The sequence below is a fragment of the Ochotona curzoniae genome, unplaced genomic scaffold (genome assembly GCF_017591425.1).
Source record: "Ochotona curzoniae isolate NIBS_2020 unplaced genomic scaffold, NIBS_Ocur_1.0 scaffold_4505, whole genome shotgun sequence".
Taxonomy (NCBI): domain Eukaryota; kingdom Metazoa; phylum Chordata; class Mammalia; order Lagomorpha; family Ochotonidae; genus Ochotona; species Ochotona curzoniae.
The window spans coordinates 2,742,739-2,767,560 of record NW_024467118.1 but is presented as its reverse complement, the minus strand read 5'-3'; the positions used below and the strand labels follow the sequence as shown (position 1 = coordinate 2,767,560).

General features: G+C 50.8%; 1 protein-coding gene across 2 annotated transcripts in view; it reads left to right on the top strand.

Annotated features, from left to right (window-relative positions):
- Nucleotides 1-24,822, top strand: part of STK32B (serine/threonine kinase 32B) — a 206,013-nt gene that overhangs the window by 156,538 nt on the left and 24,653 nt on the right. Inside the window, exons 5-6 of one of the 2 annotated variants that reach the window (XM_040966057.1) lie at nucleotides 18,072-18,109; nucleotides 21,985-22,074. In XM_040966057.1, the coding sequence (XP_040821991.1) occupies nucleotides 18,072-18,109; nucleotides 21,985-22,074 (128 nt within the window). The remainder of the gene's footprint in view (nucleotides 1-18,071; nucleotides 18,110-21,984; nucleotides 22,075-24,822) is intronic. The other variant, XM_040966058.1, reaches the window with a different exon arrangement.

Below are 24,822 nucleotides of genomic sequence, written 5' to 3'. Positions count from 1 at the left end.
TGCCAAACCGTGGTCTATAGGAGCTCTGACGAGGGACTCCACACCCAGCCTGGAGAAGGCAGCAGGGCAGGGCACACAACTGGCAGGGTTTAATTTGTGGGACAATCAGGGATTATCCCAGAGACAATAAATGCAGAAGGTGCTGGGCAGAGGAGCCTAAACTTAAGAAGCCCAAGTGGAGGCCCATGTCCGCCTGGGTGGGAGGTGAAACGTTCAGAAGGACGATGAGTTGGAGCCCAGGAGAGATGTGATCCGAGTCATGCTCGGAGTCTCCTGGGTCGATGGGCAGGTGCCGCTGCCCTACATCTCATTCGAAAAGAGATCACACCTCATGTGATATCCAGGAGCCCAGGAATGCTCACTCACTGGCTTACTCACTGGCTCGCTCTTTCTGGCTTTTAAAAAATCTAGAGTCATGTAATGTGATGCTGTTAATAGCAACCATTTGTTCGTCATTCTGAATAAGGCAGTGATCTAAATATTCATCCCAGTTCGTTTGGCACCACGTTCTCAGGACTTTGGGGTGAAAACTTTCAACACCACCATCGTCTGTATCAAACTGTGCTCTGAGAATGGCTGAAGGCATTTAATCTTGCAATATGAATCAGCAGCTTCCTCAGCTTAAACCGGGACTGTCTGTGCAAGTCTTCAAAGACATTTCCTTATTTGCTCTTCTAGATTGTCTAAAAGATAAGCATAGGGGTGATAATCTTTAAAACGCTTACTTTGTTTTGTTTCCTTGGACAAAGTAAGAAAAAGAAGTCTCTTTAATTAATTGTCTAATTAATGAATGCATATTGTGGCAGTATAACTAGACTTACTCAGCTCTTTGTCACATTCAGAAGCACATTCAGAGATGTTGAATTTGGGACACGACACAGCCCTGGGGGACACTTTTCATCCTGCTTCTGTCACATATGTGGGTTCCAGCATCACTGTTTTGTGACATTGTCCTATGGCTCCCAGGAGAGCCAGGGGCCCCTGCAAGTATCCTGAGTCCCTCCCCACCCAGTGCTTCCCGAGGAGAGGCCTCCAATGCAGCACCCCCAGAAGACACTTCCAGGGTTGTCTCTATCTCCTGCACACCCACTACGGGTCCAGACATGCAACAGATGCTTAACAAATGTGCAAGTCCTGCCATACAACAGGTGTTAATACATGTGTCTTGAGTGAAATTTGAGGCCCAAGAAGCTGAAATAACATTTCCAAGTTGTTGGTTCTTCCTGCCCTGATGGGCTCTGAAGTATTTCAGATCCCAGACTAACATTCAGCCAGTCAGTATTTTTTGTTTTTGTTTTATTTCCTGCTTTCAAAACTTGACTGCTGTTTCTTCACCATGAACATGAGCAACATTACTGCACTCTTAAAGTGGACTAATAATTACACTCTGTCATTTGTTTCAAGTTCGATGACTCTCCAAACAGGTTCTGGGACAGATATTTGAGTCCGGGTGGTTTAACGGAAACGGCAGTTGGGAACAGTAATGTAAGGAAAAGGAGCAGAAGGGAACAAACCAAGAAGGCTGGCTGTGAGGCAGCCATGACAGAGCTCTCAGTCTAGTGATGGTTCCTCCAAGAGTGGTTTCAAGTTTCCTCAGCCAGTCAGTATTTAATGAGCCCCCACTGTGTGCATAACTCAGACACACCTCAAGTGTGCTCAACAACACCTACTGTGTGCCTGCTGCTGAGCCCAGAGTGGGCCTCGGGAGACAGGGCTGTGAGCGTGGCATCAGCGTGTTAAGGAAATGCTGAGTCATGGTCTGCCCACAGTGCTGCCAGAATGGAAGTTGGTGTCAAGAATGAGCCAGGGGCCCGGCGCGGTGGCACAAGTGGTTGAGGTCCTCGCCTTGCGCGCCTGGGATCCCATATGGGCGCCGGTTCTAATCCCGGCAGCCCCGCTTCCCTTCCAGCTCCCTGCTTGTGGCCCGGGAAGGCAGTCCAGGATGGCCCAAAGCTTTGGGACCCTGCGCCCCTATGGGATACCTGGAAGAGGCTCCTGGCTTTGGATCGGCATAGTATCGGCCCGTTGCGCTCACTTGGGGAGTGAAACATCGGACGGAAGATCTTCCTCTCTGTCTCTCCTCTCTGTATATCCGCCTTTCCAATAAATAATAATAATAAAAAAAAATAAATCTTTAAAAAAAAAAAAAAAGAATGAGCCAGGCTCCTGAGAGAGGCTCGCGTCTGGACTGGGCCTGCTGGGGAAAGACACGCGGAAAATGTTCTTGGGGCAGTGAACATGAATTTGCTGGTGGCAGTAGAAATTGTCACAGGATATTGGGCAATGTAAATCAAGTATGCTTTAATATTCATACTCAAGCACATGAATTTCACTTCCTAGAATGGATCATAATGTATTCAGCCTAGTCCGAGCATGTTTACTGCGGTGTTGTTTGTGATAACTAATGCATTTTAAATGAGCTCAAAGAAAAGGGATTGGCTTAGTAAACCCAGAGACTATAACACTTCTGCATATAATACTATGAAAACCCTGCAGTAGTTGGGTGAATTTATGCTCTTTGGAGAAAATTATACATTATACATTTGCATGATTGTAACTAAATGCCTACTTATTAAACAGTATTATCCGTTTCCCAATACAATGGAGTTGAAGGGAGAGAAACATAATAATCTTACTTTTTATCTTTTTTTCTACCATAATTTTTTTAATGAGCAGGCTTCCCCTTAATGAAGAAAACTAAAGAAAGGTTAGCTTTCAAAAGAGAAGATGTTTGTGTAATGGGAGTTTAGAATGCACAACCTGTTCAGAATCTCAGCCATCAGCTAAGCCAGATCTGGAATCGCACCCAGGAAAATTCATCTCATCCTCGTGGCTCCAATGGCACAATCGGTTAGCACGGTACTTGTAAGAAAATTCATCTCATCCTGCCTTAGTTTTGTCATCCTTAAAAATGGGCTTATGGGAATGAAATGATCTGTGGTCAAACCCCCTGAACGATTTTGCCTAGTCTGTGTGAAGCCCTCAACAAGCTTGGTAAGAAGATAACAGTAAGCGCAGGAAGGAGCTGAAGCAGGGTTGCTTTCCCCTTAGAGCTCCTGACCTTCATTTCAGAACACTTTTACATTTGTAAAACCAAAATTGCCTCTCCACCTTTCCCAGCCCCGCTGATCTCTCCCCAGTCCCCTTTTTCCCATACAGGATGAAAAGTGACCCGAGTTCTCACGGGATGAGGGAGAGCCGCCCCAGCAGTTCTTGTCCAGGACAGCTGTGGTCCCGGGGTTGTAGCAGCCAGAAAGAAATACCCAGTCAGAGAAAAACTTGGAGACATGCAGGGTGTCGTTTAGAGCGGACACTCCCGTTCCCTCTGGGTAGGAAGTCCTTCTTTCTAGGCACAGAGCTCTGCTCCCCTTCTGTTTCAGGCTAGCATTTTGAGAATTTATGGTTTCCTGAGGACAGAAAAGTGAAATACAAGAGGATCCAATTTATTCCTTAAAGGGATTGTTCCGTCGTCTGGGTATAAATTACGCCCACAAATTGGGTAGAGCGTGTTTATGTGAGATAATAAATTTTCAAGACAGAGACCCGAGTCTCAACTCGGCATCAGAGAAACTGGAACGAAATCCGAAGCAGAGCGGGGAAGCTGCAAATCTCCGACAGGCTCCGATAAATTAGAGGCTGTTTTATACAAGCTGTGCGGAAGCGCGATGCTGACCACGGCGTCGGAGTCAAGGCTGCAGTTTTGGAAATGTCGGTGGGCAGTGAGCGCAAGGAGACTGAGTTTTGTCCTCAAGTTCTCCCCCACAGCTCTGACCCCCTTCCCTGAGGAAGGCCCCCCTCACTCACGCAGTCATTCAGTACACAGTGTTGGGAAACATCAAGGCTTGTCTATCAGAGAGAGATGTAAAGATCAGGAACCTTCCACCTTGGAAGATCTCTTCATCATGGACAGAGCCCACAGGTTAGTAACAGAACTAACTACCGTATTTGGGTTTCTGACCCACGTGCCAGGAAGCATACACTCATGTTCATATGCATACTGTGCATCCTGTTAGAATCAGGTCTGTGCTATCTGACCACCAGATGCTAGACAGAACATCAACCAATGAAGTGGCACAGAGTTCCCTGAGGAGTTCTGAGAACTGAGATCCCACAGTTGGTTATGCTTCACATGGGCTCATGCAAGAGGCGGACTTTGATGCCTGAAAAGCATTTTGGCAGCTGCCAATGAGGACAGGCGTCTCCCAGGGAGGAGTTGGCACAAGGAAGGGTTAGCAGATTCAAGAACCAGCAGGGTTGCTGCTAGGGCTTGCTTCAAGTCTTCCTATACAGGAGTTTGAGTGTACAGTTATTAAATGTGGGATTTATTGTGTAGCAACTGCCACAAATGTTGTCAAAATAGTTTCTTTCAGTGAGGACCAAAGTGAGAAAAGAAAATAGGAAAATGGTGTAGCTTTTCCATATTTACAAGTTGGTAGTTCCTGCCATGAAAGCTGGCTTTGTGACATGTGGTCTTGGAAAAACTGAGATGGTCATTCACCTACCTAATCATGAGTTCATCTGGCTAATGGCCTAACCACTTAAACTGTTTCATCCATCCACTCAGCCATCTACTCACCCGTCTGCCATCCATAACATAAGCTCATCCATCATTCATTTATCCATCCATCCATCTACTAATCTGTCAGCTCTACATTCATCCATCTGCATGTCCATCTGTCCACTCATTCACTCATCAGTTATGTATCCTCTCATCCATCCACCTATCCCCCCTCTGCTCACTCATCCATTCTTCCATGCATCTACGCATCCATCCATCATTGCTCCATTCATCCATCCACCGTCCATCTGTGGTGATTTACCAGATATACCAGAAGAACGCAGCGGCGAATACCAACCAGGGTTCTGCCCTCCAATGCATCCATTGTAGTGGGGGAGGCAGCCAGCTAACAAATGAGGGTGCAGATAATCTTACATGGTGGAAAGGTTCTGCGAAGTCTAACGGGTCATTGTCAATGGAAGAGTCCAAAATGGGTCATCTGATATGAGAGCATGTGAACAAGGAGCTGGGAAAAGTGAGGGCAAGAGGTGGGGTTCTGAAGTTGATGTTTCTCAGTGGAGGAGTTGCAAGATGAGACTGTACTTTGCACATGTCAGGGGCAGTGGCAGAGAGAGAGGAAGTCAGGCCAGGGGCACAGGATGAGACCGAGGATAATAGAGCTTTATCGCCTTGAATTTTGTCCTGACAGAGGGGAGATATGTCCCCAGGCTTTCAGCAGAGGAGTGACATGATGTGATCTGTGTTTTCAGTAGAGATGCACACTAGCTGATTTATGCAGGACCATTCTGCTTGCTGTGTACAAGCTGGCCTGCAGGTGGGAGGAGGGGCTGCTCCACTCCATATGGACAAAGAGAAGGTGAAGGTCCTGCTACACACTGGAGAAACGTCCACAGCGTCTCAAGAGCCTGTCTTGCCACCTCTTGGCAGAGCCCACCTCAATTCAGTTTCCTGAAAATATAGAGTCACTAAATACATGCTGTCCATCTCAAAAGTTCTGTTCTGAACTGCCAATCCCAATGCTGCTCTAGAATTGGAGCAGAACAATGTCAACCTTCCAAGTGTTCTGCAGAAAAGTAAGACAGACTCAAGATTAAAATTTTAAAAAAGACATAACTATGTGCTTTGAGAGAGAATGTCCTAAGGCAGGGGCAAGGGCAAGGGCACCGTGGACATCACAGCTTGTTGGGGGAGGTGGGAGTCCCAGGTGAGATCAGACAACCCTTTGCGGAGCAGGTGGGGTGTGGGCTCCATTTGGAGGACCTAGTTGGATGTTGGTCGTTGGAAGCAGTACTGAGGCAGGAGTCTGGCAGGTACCAATCAGATGGCTTTCTAGTTGAGTAAAGTATGTACCTGGAAAATGGGGCTAGAGTATTTCTTTAACTGTGGTAAAAATACATACTCGAAACCAAGTTTGCCATTGTAACCATGTTCAGGTGAACTGTAGTTGGCAAAGTACTGCAGCCAGCCAGTCTTTGGAACTCTTTTCATCCTGCACAACTGAAATCCTGTGTCCCATTTCTCTCCCACACAGCAGTAATGGTGATCACCATCGTGTATCAGAATTCCCCTTTTATAAACGTAATGTTTCATTAGATATAATCCCCACATACTGCTTAATCTCTTAGTTGTGGTGGATAATACTGTTATGAACTTGAGTATAGAGATTTGAGGCCTTACAGTTATCTTGGGTACACACAGAAGTGAAACTAATGAATAGTAGAGTAATTCTATTATCACCTTTCTTCTTTAAATATTTATGTTTTATTTGAAAAGCAAAGTTACAGAGAGAAGGAAACATACACAAACAGAGAGAGAGAGACTGTGTGTGTGTGTGAGAGAGAGAGAGAGAGAGAGAGAGAGAGAGAGAAAGTCTTTCATCCACTGGTTCACTCCCCAAATTGTTACAATGACTAGAGCTGGGTTGTGCGGAAGCTGGAAGCCTTCTTCGGGCCTCCCACGTGAGTGCAGCACTTAGGCCATCCTCTGCTGCTTTCCCAGCCCATTAGCAGGGAGCTGGATCGGAAGTGGAGCAGCTGGGACCAGAACTGGTGCCCACACGGGATGTTGGCACAGCAGACAGAGGCTTAAGCTATCATGCCATGGCACCAGCCTCATCTGTTATTACTTTTTTGAAGTATCATCTAGACTAGAAGAGCTTCAACTTCTGGACTAGAGTCCAAGCTGTTTTTTGGCCCTTGAGGAGACTGAAAAACAACAGAAACAAAGTGCTCTTGGGGAGATACATCAAGTAGATATTGCAAAAGAGGAGAGGTGAAGGCCAAGGAGACTGATTAGGAGGTGGCTACAGAAATGCTGTAGAATACTGTTCTCCATGGTGGGAAAGAGACTGGAAAAACCGTGGGTCTTGGTACTAACAGGCATATAGCCAGCCCAGCCTTCTCGTGTCGCTGGGTATGCTTTGGTCTCCACCACGCCAAGCACACTCCTGTTGTGGTTTCCTACAGTGCGGTCGTGGTGCCACTCCCAAGTCCAGTGCTGTCCTTCCGTGACAGCTGTTGCAGCTTCAGGGGAAGCACATGGGGCGGGGGGTCTTAGTGCTACCCCTCTGCTTCCAAGGTCCCCATACAGACCTCTGTTATCACAGAGACCCCAGCCCTGGTCTTCATTCACTGCATTTCTTTACTGTTTCTGCCCTTGGAAGCTTGGGACCTGCTATCAACAATGGATCCTGTATCCCTCACACTGGGCCTCTCGGGAATATGTGTCACGTAAGATAGAACGCCTGTAAGTGAAAGAGCATGTCTTTCCTTTAAATATATCTTTTATATAAGTGTGTTGCTAGTTTGAGAGTCTTGCATCATGTCGTTTAATTCATGCGACTCTTCTTTAGTGGAGGCTTTTATGATTCCAGAGGATATGGCTTGTCACGGCCACAGGATTAACCAGGTGCTGACACTGGTGTGTGACTAAGAATGCAAGGGTTCGTGGTGCATCTTGTGGGCATTCTAGTCGTATTTGTACATTAAAGGGAGACTCCAGCCTTGATGATGGGTCCTTGCTAAGTCTGGGACTGGTTCTTTTACAAATGATAAGCGTTTGCACAGGCTGAGGTTTTGAGGTCAAGACAGAACGACTTGTGTGTAGGATCGCGTCAGCCTGAGCAGAGCTGCTTTAGCCAGGACTCACCTAGGGCTCTTCCTCCTGTGACGACACCTTTGCTTTCTGTGCTGCTGGGGTGCTTGCTGATTGTGGCATGTGTCCTGTTACCCGCATAAAACCATGCTCCTCTGAAGTGTTTACCCCACTACTTAACCTACAAAATTGGATTTTCACTGCTAATTAAGTAGTCTTAGCTACTAAGGAGGAAAACAGCCCCTACCGGCCTCCTCACATGCAATTAGCAGTTTCAAAATATGAATCCTCCTCTCTCCATCACCACTAAATTGAACCTGTGTCATTTAACTCAACCAATGAATGAAAGAAAGGCTAACCCAAATCCTTTATCAAATGTCTGTCTCAGTAAAATCTAGCCACATCGCTTTACTTCATTACAGATTCCCAGTGTGTCTCCATGGCCTGCAGGATCAATGCTGTCTTAGTCCTGTCGCTCAAAGCTCATCTGTGACTTGGCCCCTTAATTCTTTTTCCCCAGTGATTCCTTTAATCTACCACGGTACATCAAGTTGACATATTCGTTTGCATGAGTTCTGAGTGATGGAAACCCTTATCAAACAAGTTTAAGAAAAAAGAAAATGTTATCCAAAATAATTTTTCAAATTATTTGATAAAATATGAGCCTTGAGGGTGGACGAAAAGGGAGGAAGAAAGACTGAATTTGATTTGTTGGTCTCTGCCAGTTCCGTTTGGTCATGTGGGACTGTCTTCTGGCAGGCGAGTAACATGGATACCAGCAACTCACCCTACCACGTGCCCAGCTGGACCACCACATTCACTTATCAACCTGGAAAGGCCTCTGATTCTTCTGAGTCACTTGACCATCCTGAAGAAACTTCTGATTGGTTCTGCTTGAATCAAATGGCTATCTTAGATGGCTATCTTAGAAAAAGTTCTGATTGGTTCTAACTGAATCAACTGATTGGATCCCTGTAGCCAGAGGGATGGAATAGTCTTACTCAGCCACGTGAGCACTGTGCCCACCCTTATGGTGGGCTGAGCCCCATGGGCAGTCCCTCTCTGGAACCACCTTCAGTGGGAAGGGGTTGTTCCCCAAACGAACCCCAAGAAAATGCCAGGAAACCATGCTAAGCAGAGAAAACATTCTAGTGCCCACCACCACTTCACATACACATTTATGCTTTCATATGTTGAGTGTTCTCTCCACATTCATCAGCAAAACAGAAATAGGAGCGTTATCAAATCTAAATGATGTGGTTACCCCTTCTGTGCTTACCTTGAACTTCTATCAACTTTTACAGTAGAAGTGGCTTCATGTGTGTATGTGCTTCCTCTGCCAAACCGTGACTCACTCATTTGAACAGTTTTCAGTACGTCACTGGCTTCAGTGTTGTAACGTAGTGTCTGGAAGCAGTCTGTTCTCACTCTTTCTAGAAATGAGCAGCAAGAACCTCTAAAACGTGTCTGTTTTCCCTCTTAGAATCTCTTACACTTTCACCAGTTATTCTGTCCTCAAGATTCTTTAAAATCTGCATATTGAATATTCATTTGTTTAACTGCGACTAGATGCTGGACAGGGAAAGACATGTCCATGCTTGGAACCCTTCAGCCTTGCCAGCTGCAAGAAGCACAGGACTGACACGGAGGGTGGTGGTGGGTACAGGGCAGCACTGCAGTGCAGGTTACCTGTGCGGTATTGGGAAGCTTGTCTTGTGTGTTGCTGTTACTCACTCTTCAAGAGACTGTGAGTGAGTCACGGAGGAGGAGAAGAGCCCAGACAGAGTGTCCGCAAGAAGCAGGCCGCTGAGGATGTGAGCTTGTGCAGGGCCGCTTGGACTGGGCTTGACAGACACTTGTGACACACCTGCACGCTTTTTGACCCCTGCAGATGTGCAGGCAGTCTGTGGGCAACTGTCAGTTGGGTAGACCGAATACACCCTCCTGCTCTGTTTAATTCTGTAAGATCTAAGAGAATGCTGGCTGATTTATAAATGAGAGGAGAGGGATGAAGGTCAGTGAAGAGGAGTCCAGCTTCAGAGTTCTGGACTCCAGTTCTCTTCCCCAAAAAGGGCATGTGGTCAGCACCTCCTCCAAGGGTGTGGATTAAAGAGAGAGCCTGAGTGCCAAGGCCTCAGTGTGTCCCCTCCCTGGCCTTCGCAAAGGGGTCTACAAGGAAGCGACTTAAAACAGAGTGAACTCTTTTGTGGCCTGGTTTCTGAGTCACAGGAGCCTTGTGATCCATCCATCTTTAAAATGGGTGAGTCTGTGTCACATGTGGCTGCAGGTGCAGACACTGTGAGATGACCCGTGAGAAGATGTGTAGCTGCCCAGAAGGGCTCAGGGAACACGTGTGAGAAATGCACGTGTGACAGTCCCACCAAGAGATGAGAGGCACGAGTGACTCCCGGCCAGGTGATGTGTGTGGTTTCTTGGCGGCTCCCTTACAGCAGAAGGACCTGGCGTTTCGTGTGCACTTGAACGCAAGTCCTGGTGTTGCCTTTGTGAAGCCGATGCTAAATATTGTGCTTTCTAAGTTGGAAGAGCAAGTCTGGGCAGTCAGTGTGAGCAGTGGCCTGATGGGAGCTGCCTTGCATTGAGTTCCTCAGGCTTATTAGATGCAAGGCACCACCGTCCTGGTGGACACCCAAAGCCACATTCTGGGAGTACTGGGTCCCGAGGCAGATTATCAAGGCTGTAAGAGGCAAAGAGAATTCAAACTTGCATCTGCCAATTCTAATATCCTGCATGTCCCGTCCCCCCTCTCTCCACATTTATACTTTAATTTCAGAAGAAAAGAAGAAAAAAATCCTTGTCTCCTGCAGAGTTCATATTTTCCCCTAGAACAAGCTAAAATAGCACTGTTACAGAGGGGCTTTTTTTTTTATCAGACAATGAAAATGCCTTCGGCAGTGTCCAGCGGAAGGCCATTTGCCCCACTATTCAGAAGTGCCACAGGGAAGCACTGGGATAGCTCTTTGTGCCTTTTGATCTGGCAAATGGAAGAGGAAGGAAGCTGAACTCATGCGGTCCCCAGGGGTGGATAGAGAGAGAGGCTGGCTGGATTCTGTAACCTGTCCAGTGTGATGGCCAGTGGTCTTGCCACGTTGGTTACCTTTCATGGCCCCATTTCAGAGGCAACTGGAGCCATTTGGGGGGTGCTGGAGCGAGGATGATGCGGGGCAACAGAGAGGGGCTGGAGTGCACCTGGGATCCCTGGCTTCATCGGGCCCCCCAAACACCTGTTAAACTTGGCTGAGCACCTGTCCACTTTGAAGGGCAGAAATGGGAGCCCAGCCAGTTTATCTCATGAGAGCTCTGTCTGGACTGTTATATCAAACCTTTCATTTTTAAGTTTTCTTTACTCACTGCTCATTTTCACCCTGACAAAGTTTTTTCCCCACTGCATAGTAGATCCCATCACAGACCCCATCACATTGTAGGCAACTTGGAGAATTACTGGTTCAGTTCAGACTATGTAAGGCTTGGAGCTTTCCGTGCCCCCATCACTTCCCAGTGTGGTGGAAGGCACCTGACATGGGGAGGGAGCTCAGCAGCTGTCAAATCTTTCAGCCCTCCTTTACCACAGAAGGTGAGCGTGGAGGGCAGACCCCTGAGGGGTTCACCCCCAGACCTTCACTCTTTCTGGGTTTTGCGCATCCACGGCACCATGGAAAGGAACTTGCTAACCCTGTGGTAGTTCTGTGCTGTTGACTGACTGGTCATAGGGGCTCTGTGCATGGAGGTGTCCTCATGCTGGGAACAGCAGCAAACATGCCTCTTGTCGACCTCGATGATGACAAGCAAGGGTCAGAGGTAACAAGATGGATTCAAGAGCAGTGCTGTTGGTGTGGAAGAATATTGCATGATACTGCCGTGGTATGGCATGGTGCAATGGTATGGCATGGTGCATTCAACCGTGGGCATGCTCAGAGAGACTGAGGCAGAGGTGGGGTTAAAGGCAAACGTGAAGCAGAGCATATCAGATATTCTGGAATAGTTGTCTGTCTGCTGCCGCCAAGGTTGCTAGCCAGGTTCTGTAAGCTGAAGGGGAACAGAGTTGCTGGTTCTCGCCAGAAGCAGAGGGAGGCTGTTCTCGAGGTCCTGATGTGGGCTTTCCGCAGGAGCTATGAAAGGCTGTAGCTCTGACAGTTTTCAGGCCCTTGGTGGCCAAGGGCCTTCTCTCTGGGGGGGACAAGAGTCATCCTTAGGCCTGCCTTTGCATGGCAGTTCCCCGAGGCCCTCCCTCCTTCTCTCACACTCTTCCGTTCCTGTCTTCAGGAGAATCCCCCCACAATTTGCTGCTCCCTGGGGGCATGCCCAAGCCCAGCTGTGTGAGTGTGGGTTCCCCCAGGAGAGCTGTACATGCTTGCAGTGCCAGATGCTGGGCCAGGCAGGCGTGTGGAGGGAAGGCTCCCCCTGCCAGACACTTCACCCCGAAGCATGAATGGTCCCCAGCAGCTGTTCCTCCAGGGTCTGTAGTGTGAGAATAGTAGTAGGGGGAATTGCCCCTTGAAGGAAGGCCACACAGCCTGCCTCCCTGGTTTTAGCTGCAACCTTGTGATTGGTGCTGGCTCATGATGTGTGAGCAGAAACACCGAAAGGAACTGCCACCTGTAGACACTTCTTCTCTCGCCCTTCACCTACTGTGCACCTTGGGTGGAGACATGATACCCAGAGCACCTCCCTGTGGGGTGGACAACCACATCCTCAGGCTGCTGGCTCTGGACTGGCCACCTCTGGACCGGCCACCTCTGGACTGGCCACCCCTGGACCGGCCACTCCTGGACCGGCCACCTCTGGACTGGCCACCCCTGGACCGGCCACTCCTGGACTGGCCACCTCTAGTCTTTGCTTTTGAGAGGAAGGTTCTTTATGTATATATGGCATAATATATGTTTATATATATAAATGAACCTTTATATATATTAATATATAACATTATAATATTATATAATAATATATATATAAAGATTCATTTGTTTTTATTGGAAAGGCAGATTTACAGAGAAGGAGAGTCAGAGAAAAGATACTCTGTTCAATGGTTCACTTCCCAAGTGGATATAATGGCTAACGCTGAGCTGAGCCAAAGCCAGGAGTCTCCTGCAGGTTTCTGATGCAAGTGCAGGGTCCCAAGGCTTTGGGCCATCTTCTGTTGCTTTCTCAGGCCACAGGCTGGATGAGAAGTGGAGTAGCCAAGACCTGAACTGGTGCCCACATGGGATCTCGGATGTGCAAGGCGAGGATTTAGCCACTTGGCTATCGTGCTGAGCCCTAAAGCCTCCTCCTAGCTAATCTGTCTGTATCACTCTTCCTCACTCTTTTCCGCACTATTCAGATCAGCAGAGGACAGGCAGCAATGTATGAACGATCTCTCTCCCCCTCCTCTCCTCTCCCTTTGTTACTCTGCCTTGCAAATAAATAAATCAATCTTAAACAAATAAACAAACCCTGTGCTCACAGCCCAGGGAAGCGCTTCTGCCTTGCGTCTAACATCAACCCTTACTGCTTCTCAGGTCACGTCCCTGTCACCTTACCCACTGGGAGGGACCACGAACCCCATCAGCCATGTCTGGGGGACGTTAGACTTTCCTTGAATGCTGCAAGCACAGCTGGTCTGGACGAATTCAGTTGAAAAGCTGTGTTCTCCATGGGGCCTGGGGCACATATGGTTACTAAGAAAATCAACTCCTGATTCCCCAGGGCATCCCACTGAGCTTTGCGCCTCCTACGACCCACCAGCGCGGGCTGGAAAGCATGGGTTTGACTGACTGCTTGGTGAACAGGATGAGCCCAGCCATACGCCTCCCAGCGTGCAGACACCTGCCAGAGTGGCTCAGACATTCCCTTTTCCCAACCTCTAGGCCAGCTTGGTTTTCTTTCTTTTGGGTTGTTCCCAGAATCCTCAGTGGCAACAGTCTGGTTTTCCTCCCCACCCCTGACCCCAGTCCCTCAGAACAGGGAACTGAGAAGCAGCAGAAGTCAGGGGAGAGGGTCCTGAAAGGAGCACGACCACCCCTCATGTGGGTGCAGGTTCACGGCTGCTGTTGATACGCCCTGTTTCCATGGGTCAGGCCTCTACTAGGGCGGCTTCACAAAACTGCCCTTGGAGTGGTCTGCAGCCCTTCCTGGAGCTCTGAGACCCCACCGCGCCCACAGCTATGTACAAGCTCTGGTTCTTGGGGCTATAGGATGGAGGTCCCATTTCTTTGCCTGCTGTCGCTCAATGGCCAGAGGAACTGCGTATCTGCCCGTGTGGCCGTCACACACAGCTACGAGGAGTGCTCAGTTCTGTCCACCAAGACAGAGTCTTGCCTAACATGAGGTAATTGTGGGACTGGCATCCCTTCCACTTGGGACATAATTCAGCACAGTGGAAACAGTGCCCCCACTGCCTTGGCCATGCCCTGTGGGCCAGGGCATGCTGTGGCCTGGTCTTTCCTCCCCATAGCTTTTGCTGCCTCCTCTGCAGCAAGAGCACTGCCACCTGGATTATGTACAAGTGGCTCTTCCTTAGACCAGGCTGACTCTGTTCACGTCATCCACTGGCAAATCCAAGCACCAGAACAGTGTGGGTCAAGCCGGGTTCAGTGGCAACAAAAACTAGTGCACAATACGGAATGCCAGGATGAGGTGAACTGAACTGGATGTGACCACAGCGCCCAAGCAGCATGAGAACCAGGAAGGGAAGGGGAATAAGGGGTGGTTCCTGTGCTGGACAGCTACTCCCACTGGAGAGCGTGAGCTGGGATGGGGGCAGACCAGACTAAGCAGGGCTACAACACCTGGACGCCTCATGTGGACTAAATAAGGGAAAAGCCGGGCTGGGCTGGTTATTCCTACTGGTACAAACAAAATTAGAGTGGGTAAGGGTGGTTTGGGCTTAGCCACAGCATCAGCTGGCAGAAGCTGGCACTGGGGCCTGGTTCTGTCAAGTCAAACCACAGGACTACCTGGAGAGAGCACAATCCGGGAGTGGGAGAGGCCTGGGAGGGAAATAGTGGGCTCCTCCCTCCTGGGTTACCACTAACATGGGAGGGCACGAAAACCAGGACAGGGGCTGGGGTGGAATGGGGTGTGCGACAGACTGAACTACTGCTACACATACTGGCAAACCAGGGTAGGGGGCGGGCCTGGTGGGGGTTATTGTGGGTCGCTCCGACTAGGCTGCAGCTCCCACTGGTTTATGCGAGGGCCGAGTATGTGCTGGGCAGAACTAGGCTGGACTGCAACACCCATTGGTTCCAGTGGAAGTCGGGAGTGAAAACAGAACCAACCCAGCTGATCAGGGCGATGGACTGTGCCAGGCCCTGTGCTTGCTAGTACATACAAGAATCTGGTCTGAGAACACCTCAGACAAAGTTTCTTTGGAGATCTCCCCAACCAAAATGCTGGACTCAGAACCCTAACCAAGAAAAGAGAGAAGACAGAACAGGTCAATCAACCATCTCAGCTATATGTTGGCAGCGAAATATGGGGCAAACAGAGACTCTGTGACGGACTATGTCAATCAGTGGATTCTGCAGTGACCTCATCATGCTCAGAGTGGCGAGATTGGCAGCGATTCAGAACTGGTGAACTATCAAAACCACTTGAGCAAGACCCTCGGAACATACCCTACATGCGGGACCTGGGGAGGGTGGGAAATTGGGTGGGCTTTCTCCCTTAATACCCCACTTTAAACATGAAGGAAACAATATGGAAATAATAGTCTTACCTACTTTCCTATAGCCCTTGAACCTTTTTACCCTAATTAACTATGTAAAGATTGTAAAAAATATAATAAAAAAATTTTTTAAACAGAAAGAATGCTCTAGCTACCAACTGAATATTGTATCAATATACTAAAATTTAAGATTGCTGAAATATCATTAAAAAATTACCTTAAATATTTCCTTTATTTAAAAAGCATTATTTCTACTATGCATATTCTAGAAAATACAGAAAAGTCAAACAAGAATATAAAAAAGATCACCCAGAGATTTTTGTAACATGTTTAAAAATATATGAACATGAGCAACAAAATAAAACAGAGAATGAAAGTTAAAAAAAAAAAAAGAAAAAAGCAAGTGGCTCTTCCTTGCCTTTCAAATGCCAGCCTGATGTCACCTCCTCTGAGAGGGCTGCCCTGATTACCACTGAAAGCCCTGCCTCCATCTCCCCTCCGTAAACCCTGGCTTTTTTTTCTACACATCAGTGATCAAGCTGTTAGTTTCCACGCTCTCATGCTTGATACCCACGTGGGACATGGCATCTCTCTTGGTTATGGTGTGTCCATTGTGACCACAGCAGAGACTCCCCCCCAAGGGAGCCCCCCTTGCCCCTTTCCATCACACCCATGTGGTCACTTTCTGGAGCCGCTAGGCAAATCAGCATGAAATGAGCCCTTCAGACAGAGAAAATCCCTTCTAGACACCATCTCTATCGCGATATGTGAGGTTCTGTGGGGGACAAGCATGTGGGGAGACAATGTCCAACCCTGTTCCCCAGGACTGTCCAGCCCTGCCCACCTGGCACATCAGCTCCACCCTCTGGATCCCAGCACTCCGGTCGAGGTCAGCCCAGTCACGCTGTCAGCTTCGGGGCTGAGCTCTAGCACTGGTGGCTGTTGGCAACCTGCGCACGAACTTCCTGTTCCTTTTCTCACCTTCTCCTGAGGCGTCCCGCTGGGAGCCTCCACAGGCGAGGACCGAGTGTCAACGCGTGACCTGCCAACACCTGACTTGTGTTAATTTCGCGCCTTTGCCAGTTCAGCCCTCCTGTGGGCTCTCTCGACTCCTCTCCCGGAACAAGCTCTCAGTTCACAGCGGCTGCTCTGGGGGCGCAGCAGGCAGGGCCTCGTGGCTTAACACGCATCAGCATGCGTGGGCTCCAACAGGCACGATGAAAATTTTATTTCACTCTAGGGATAGAGAGTTTCCGTCACCCCTAAGAATACATTGCAATCACTTGATTGCAAATAGTCAAGGCGCATTTTCAGATACAAGTGATGTTGAACCAACTCAGGGGCACCTGCTCTTTGTCGCGAAGAAAGCTATCATTAGTTTCCGCACATTTGACATTTGCTGTAAATGTGTGTGCAGGGCGTGTGTTTCCAGAATCCACAGTTTTAATGCAGAGCTTCAGCAAGTGTGTGCCTGAAAGGAGGATGGTGTCATAGCGAGAAGGCAGCCAGCCCCTCCTCCAGGCATGGTCTCTGCAGCAGAGAGCGCAGCTCCGGTGCTGGCCTCCTGAGGGGTGCCCCTGGGGTGAGGCCCCCTGGGACTCCTGTAAATCCCACATGGAGCTCAAGACCTGTGTCTGCATGGGGTCTTCCTCCCCACGTCCCAAATAAAGGAGATGCAACCCTGGGGAGAGGTTGTATTTTGATTGACAAGAAGGATGGTAGGGTTATTCCTGGGGCAGGAGGATAGCAGCTTGCAGGCCTCCCCAGCTCACCAGACCTGCCTAGCCGTCTGCCTACATCATTTTACAAAGTGCCTCTTGGAATAGAGAGCATGGAGCAGAACTTTCCAGAAACGTCCCCACTCAGATTGTGCCCCATGTGGATATGCAGCCCTTAAAGGAAGCCAGCAAACTTCCTGTGGCCAGGAGCAGATGATAAGCACAGCTGTGGCCTGGCGACTGCGGGGCTCCCTGCGAAGAACGGAACCCGTGGAGTTTGCAGCAGGTGCAGTGGTGAATGCTGGCACACAGCCACTGCTCACCCTCCCGCAGACTCCAAACCTTGGGGACCTTCAGTACCCAGCACGGCATCAGTGGTCGCACATGGGCACTCTGCGGAATTGTCCAGGAACACGTGGGCTCAGGAGAGACGCGTTGCCAGCCTGTTTCCTCCTGCGGCTGATTGGAGCTGTAGAAGCTGCGATGGCCCATTAGACCCGTGTGCTGCTGTGTGTGCACACACATGTGTTTGCGCATAGACACATAGGTAGACATGCATGCATGTGGTCACGTGTTTGCATGTATGTGTGCCTTGCACAAGTGTATGCACACATATGTGTTATTTGGTTTAGCCTGAATCACCCTTTAGGGGTGTCAGGAACCCACACAAGCAGGCACAGATCTGGGCTGCCCCGGAAACTCTGACTGCTGACCTCTGACCTCGGCAGCACCCCACCATTGGTTGCGCTCAGTTCCCAAGTCAAGTCTGTACAATGGTTCCAGCTGTTGTGCCCTCCTCCCACCCACTCTGCTGGCGTGGAACCACCCAGCCACGCTCATCACTCTTGGGCTTGAAGAGCCCCCAGGTTAAGAATCTCCAAGATAAAAACAGCAGTCCCAGGAAAGAGGAGGGACTAAGAGCTTGGTTGCTGTGGTCCTACCGTAGTTCCTCTGGGAGTCTTGGGCCGAGACCGACCAGGGAGGGATCAGTAAGCACCCTTCAGCCGAGCCCAGTGCTGTGTGAGTGCTTTTGGAGGCGGTGTTGTGGTGCCAGCCTCTTTATTTTCTTCTGCAGGGACATCAAGCCAGACAACATTCTGCTGGATGAGCACGGTGAGCCTGTGGCACGGTTGCATGGGGACCCTGCAGGGGGGAGGCTGAGGGATAGCTGGGGGTACGGGGAGGGAAGGAGCATTCCACTGCACTGGTTCCAGTGTCAACTGGAAACCCTTCTGCTCCAACTTCAGTGGAGAACTGGGAAGGCAGTGGGGCACGAGGGTGGGGGGCAGTTTCTAGTCTCATCCTGTGTGTGGAGTGGAGCTTGTTTGGGGTTTCCCTGCTGAAATTTCTGCCATTTGTAGGGCGACAACGCACAAGTTGGGGTCCCTGGGCTCCTGTGGTTTCAAGCAGCCACTCACCTCTGTGAGCCTTAGTGTTACTGTGAAGTTGGGGAAGTAGCACGTGCCTTTCAGGGCAGTCGTGGGGGCACCAGGAGGTAACACGGCCTGGCAAGCCAGAGCGCCTCACACTGACACTGCCTGCCCCCACCCAGCCCTGCCCGGCTCACACCCTGCCACCACAGCCCTGCCCGGCTCACACCCTGCCACCACAGCCCTGCCCGGCTCACACCCTGCCACCACAGCCCTGCACTGCTCGCACCCTGCCACCCCAGCCCTACCCGGCTCGCACCCCACCACCCCAGCCCTGCCCGGCTCGCACCCTGCCACCATAGCCCTGCCTGGCTCACACCCTGCCACCACAGCCCTGCCCGGCTCGCACCCCACCATCACAGCCCTGCCCGGCTCACACCCTGCCACCTCAGCCCTGCCTGGCTCACATCCCACCACCCCAGCCCTGCCCGGCTCACACCCTGCCACCAAAGCCCTGCCTGGCTCACACCCCACCACCCCAGCCCTGCCCAGCTCGCACCCTGCCACCAAAGCCCTGCCCGGCTCGCACCCCACCATCACAGCCCTGCCCGGCTCACACCCTGCCACCTCAGCCCTGCCTGGCTCACATCCCACCACCCCAGCCCTGCCCGGCTCACACCCTGCCACCAAAGCCCTGCCTGGCTCACACCCCACCACCCCAGCCCTGCCCAGCTCGCACCCTGCCACCACAGCCCTGCCCGGCTCGCACCCCACCACCCCAGCCCTGCCTGGCTCGCACCCCGCCACCCCAGCCCTGCCCGGCTCGCACCCCACCATCACAGCACTGGGGTCCACAGGCATCTCTCTCAACTGACATGCAGGGGTGAGGTCTGGCATTTCCAGCAGTGCACCAGGTGAGGTCAATGCAAGTGGCCGAGGACCCGCCTGTTGGGTCACCTGTGGCAGGCTGCCAGGTGATGTTCTAGAACCTAGGAAATGGCCCGAGATCGTTCAGCTGACCTGGTGACTGACTGGCTGCAGGCTTTTTTCTTCTTTTTTCTTTCTCTCTCTCTTTCTTTCTTTCTTTCTTTCTCTCTTTCTCTCTTTCTTTCTCTCTTTCTTTCTTCCTTTCTATATATTTCATTTTTACTTGAACATAAGATTTGCAGAAAGAGAGTGAGGGAGAGACAAAGAAGATCCTCCACCACTGATTCACCCCCCAAATGGCCTCAGTGGCCAGAATTGGGGTAATCCAAAGTCAGGTCCAGGAGCTTCTTCTGGGTCTCCCATGTGGGTGCTTTCCCAGGCTATAAGCAGGACTAGATGGGAAGTGGGGCAGCTAGGACACGAACCAGCATCCTTATGGGTTGCTGATACTGCAGGTGGATTAGCCTACAATGCCACCATGTTAACCCATCAGCTACAGTTTGAGGTGATGACAGCCCCAGAAAATGAAATTCGCTGGACTTTCAGTGGGCACTGTCACTCACGGCCTGTCGGTAGTGAGGTGGGGTGAGCCACCAGGGAGTTTTCTAGGGAACTTTGAGGCACTTCTGCCAGGCTTCTGCAGGCCAGGAGCCTTAGCTCTGCCTGGAGCGCTCCTGCAAGATGTGTTGGGGCTGTCACCTGTTGCCCTGTCTGCTGTCTGAGCCCAGGCACTCGATGGAGAATATATTGAGGTTCGCTCAACTCATGCCTCTGGCTGTAGGCAGTCTGGAAGTGTGGCGCTCGCATCTGGTAGTGGTACCAACTGGGCGTATTAGGGGGCATCCCAGGTGAGGCTGAACCAACAACCCCATCTTTCATGTGCTCAGCTAATCCACATCACCTCACAGCACCCCATTGAACTGTGGCACTGGGGACTGGGCTCCAGACATATGCAAACCAGGGGTCGTACTGAGAGCCCAACGTGAACTTCAGGTGTGCTGGAGGCCACCTTGCCCTCCCTGCATGAAGCCCAGACACTGGGCAGTGGGCTTGAGGTCACTAGGCTGCCTGGCCAGCCAGGGATGGTCCCACGACGCCAAGGGCAGTAAACCAAACCACAGCCCCCAGTAGACATCTGAAAGGCAGATCCGCAGCTGAGGCTGACACGCAGCTGTGCCAGAGACCTGTGGCTGGACCTGCCCATGGCCTTCCCAGAGGCTCTCAGCCCACGTGGCAGGGCCAGTGAAGGTCGGTCACCTGGCTCCTGCTCCATGCCCCCTTCGCTGCTCAGGGCAGGGTGAGGGCGGATTGCAGGAACGGGGGCCCGTGAAGGTGCAAGTCGGCCCTGGGCACCTCTGAGATTGCCTAGGGAGGCGTGAGCGATAGCTGTGATGTCAGTCCCTCCAGTGGTGGGGAGCAGTACCTCCAGGAGCCCCGGGACTGCACACACCAGGACTACAAGACCCTCACCACTGCCTGCGCCACTCCACGGATGCAGCTTCCAGAAGTCAGCCCCCTGGCCTGGTGTTGCCAAGACTGCAGCAGCGCCACATCTAAACAACTGGGGGCCAGGGGGAGGAGGAGGTCGGGGGATTCTGGAGGTCTGGGATTCCCAGGAGGTGAGGCTGCAGGCGGGTCAGCTCAGGTGCTGGGCGAAGATTGTCTTAAGTTCATTCAGAGAAATGAATAAGGAGAAACAGTGTTCTAAACAATATAAAACATGCGAGCAATGTAAATTCCTGTTGGAATTGGTGTCTGCAGAATGGTTCATGCTCCAAGCGCCCTCAGCAGCCCAAACTGACCTGAGGCTGAGGGTCTCCTGGGTGGAACATGCTTGCCTTTCAGGGCTGCACTGACTGCAAGCTGGAGTCGGGAGCCAGAGCTCAGCGTCAAACCCCGCTCTTGCCTGGGACATGGGTGACTTAGCTGCTGGGGAAGGGTGAATGGAAGAATCTTCCCCCAGTAGTGGTGCGGGCCATGGCTCTGGGGACTAGAAGGAAGGCCAAGACAGATGTGCACCTCACACGCCCTGCAGTCCGCAACAGGAGTGCGAGTTTGCTTAGTGTTGGACGTGAGAGCATGCGAGGGTGCAGGTGCTGGTTTCTTGTATGTGCCAAGTTCCCCAGAGAGTGAGAGCTGCCCACTTAAGAGCCTCGTCCCTCCCTGTCCCCTTCCAGCTCTCCCTTCTCCTCTCATCCCTATCCCCTCGAGCCCCTTTTCCTTCCTTCTCTCTCTCCCTTTGTCCTCGACTTCCTTGAGTGTCATCTTGGCAAGTGCAGCAGCCTACAAGGGGCAGTAGGCTTGCCTCTGCACACCCCGTCTGCATCCATCACTTCACACTGGGCGCAAGGTGTCCTCAACGTCCCCCACCTTCCCACTAGGACCCCACTCCGCGCACATCCCACCCCAGCTTCAGCTCCAGCTCACTCCCCGTCATCTTACGGGACACAGTCTGTACCCGTCTGGAGTCATGCTGCTAATCAGTGTCTCTAAAACTTTACCGTGTTGGATCCTGCTAAGTGTATCACTCAGGCCTTACCAAACGCACGCTGAAGCATTCAGGCAGGGCGGGCCTCGGTTCGTGGAAGTTCTCACCTTTACCTGCATGGCATGTGGCTGGCCTCAGCTTTGAGTCCCAAAGCCCCATGACCTCAGCCCTCACTAACCGAGTACCTATTTCTGTGTGTGCAGGACACGTCCACATCACCGACTTCAACATCGCCACGGTCATCAAAGGAGCAGAAAAGGCTTCCTCCATGGCTGGCACCAAGCCCTACATGGGTGAGTGTGTGAACCATTCTATGCCTGGGGCCTCAGCATCCCACCCTGCTTCATCCAGCACTCCCACCCACCCCACTCTCTCCCTGCCATGCCAGGCTGCACTCAGGCTCAGGGTGTCAGCCATCCGATCTTCTGCTGCCCACTGTGGGTTTACAAGGAGCCCAGGGGTAGTGCCAGGGTTTCCCTGGGGCTGGCCACTCTGTCTGGCCTCTTCTAGGGGCCCAATATTCTTCTAAACTGGTGCTGCTGTAGGATATTTTTGGTGGAAGTGCTGTTTCCTACACACATTCTGTTTTCTCACCATTTCCTTTCGGGTAAGGATGTCTTTCTGCGTGCTGAGCCCTCTTGAACCATCTTCAATGTTTGTCATTTTCTTAGTCTTTCTCACCTCTTCATTTCCTAAAATGAGTTCTTGCTCTTGCTCTTTCTCTGAAGGCACTGTCTGTTGTGTTTCTTTGGTGTGCTTTCTAGTAACATTTTATATTTACTAAATAATTACCCTTTTGTTTACAAGTTTTTTCCCGAGTTCTCCCACCTCATTTCTGAAGGTTTGTGTCGTTCATTGTCTTGTTCATCGTGATATGTCCAGCGCTGACCGCTAACACTGTGTGATGGTCACACAGTGACACATGGTCTAATTCTGATGGTCTGTGGGAGTGGTCTGTTATGGTACAAGAACTCTGTTGTTTGGGTGGCTCTGCTGGCTTGTCATGCAGATCACTCAGTTGATGGAGCAGCCAGAGGCTGGCCACAGCCAAGACGGCTGGGAAGACCAAGACCCTCTCTCTACATGGTTCCACAATCAAGAATCTGCTTGTGTCATTTTTTTTTATGATGTCCAGTTGGCCAGAGCAAGCCAAATGGCCAACAGTGAGACAAGGGACCACATAAGGCATGGGTATACCAGAAGGCCATGCTGATGAAGTAAGCATGATGGAGGGAGTGGCAATGAGTGGAGGCCAGTGAGTCTTACTCCTGTTCTCCCTTTTTGTTGAGTAACCTTCGTAGAATTTTTGAGATCTTTCTATGGCTCATGAATCTTTTCACCAAGTTCATTTTCCCAAATCTTCAGGAGAGGATTTGGCTCAGCTGGATACTTTTGCAACTTTACAGACCTGTGCCTTCTGTTGCCCTCGTGAAGTGTCAGAGTAGAAGGAGGCTTTGCTCTCTGAGATCTTGTGGCTCTGCCACCCTCCCCAAACACCGGTCAGGACCTTCTTTCTCCTTGGTCTGTAGGGCCCTGTTGGGCTCGTTTTTGCTTCCACTCCACACAGTGTTTTCCCAAGGGAGGAAGCTGAGGTTAAGCCCTTTCCTAGAAGGACCCAGGCAGGTGAATCTCTCAGATGCTCCACTTCCTGCTGAGCTCACCCAGGGCCCTTGGCACTCCACTCAGATGTGAGAGCAAGGGTGGGGAGAGCAAATCCCTACCAGTGTCAGTTCTGTCCTCAGCAGCTCAGCTCCTCTGCCCAGTGAGTGGCTGCAGACCAGTGTAGAACATGGGGTTCTCTGGTCTACCAGCTGCTTGGTTGCTTCTGTCTGCAAGGAAATCACCACCATGAAACTTTTACCCCACTGGCAGTTTGTCATACACACACACACATACATGTGCACAAACACGCACACACACACACACACACACACACACACACACATAGACTGGGGAATATGGACAACTGAGTTTTGCGTTTTTTCCAGTTATTGCAGTGTTTTTCGGTTCAGCTCTCTCTTTGCCAGGTTGCCAGATTCTGTGCCCATCAGCTCCACAGAATTCACTCTCCCTGCCATTAATTATTAGCTTCTTAACAATGAAGTCTGGGCACAAATAAATGGTCACAATAAAAGGCAACTTGCTTTGGCGTGTCTACTATATATATGGCAGGTACTGGGCGATCTGCTTTCCCTCTGTAACTTCATTTAATGCTCATAAACAAGAAGCAGGCACAGTGATTTATTCCCAACTTAAAGGGAAGAACCCAGGGCAGAGAGGCCAGGTGAGTAGTGCAGTTGACATCGCTGGTGGGGGAAAGCCCAGGTCAGCGTGACTCCAAGCTGAGCTCCAGTAAGTGCCCATGGCATTGGTCTTAGAAAACCACTGGAAAATGCAAGGGTGAGTGAATCTGCTCAAGTAAAGCTAGTTTTTTAGGTTATGAATGCTTACCCAATAAGTTAACTCCTGGTTGGATACCTCTCAAAATCTGTTTACAGAAGGATCCTGAGCGGGGACAGATCCGACCCAAGAAGACTCACGAGAGACCAAATGAGCAGGACTCAGAGAGTAGCCGGGTGGAGAATGGAGTGAAGGAGCTGCTGAGGCTGATTCCTGTGCAGCAGAGTGGATTGCAGTCATGGTCATTGTGTGGGGGACAGAGCAGGAGCAGCAGCTGGCAGGCTGGAGATGGTCTGAATGCAAGGTGCTGAGGAGACCCCGACAATCAGCTGCTCTCCAGGCATCCAGAGCGCTGTGAACCAGATGTGTAGGTGGGAGTGGCCAGAGCTAGATACAGCAACGTGGAGCAGGAGCAAGGGCCCCTGGGGAGAGGGGAGGGAGAGGAGAGTCCCAAGTCCAAGGCCTGAGGAATGCCATGAGGAAAGGGCAGGGAAAGACCAAGGGAGACCAGGAGGTGGCAGCAAGGAGAGAGTGCTTGCCCAGGGCCACACAGCTGGAGGTGAAGGCGCAAAGCTCTGTAGCCACGTGTGGCTGCATCCAAAGCCCATGGCCAGACCACTGGGGCGGGGTGCCTATAAGAC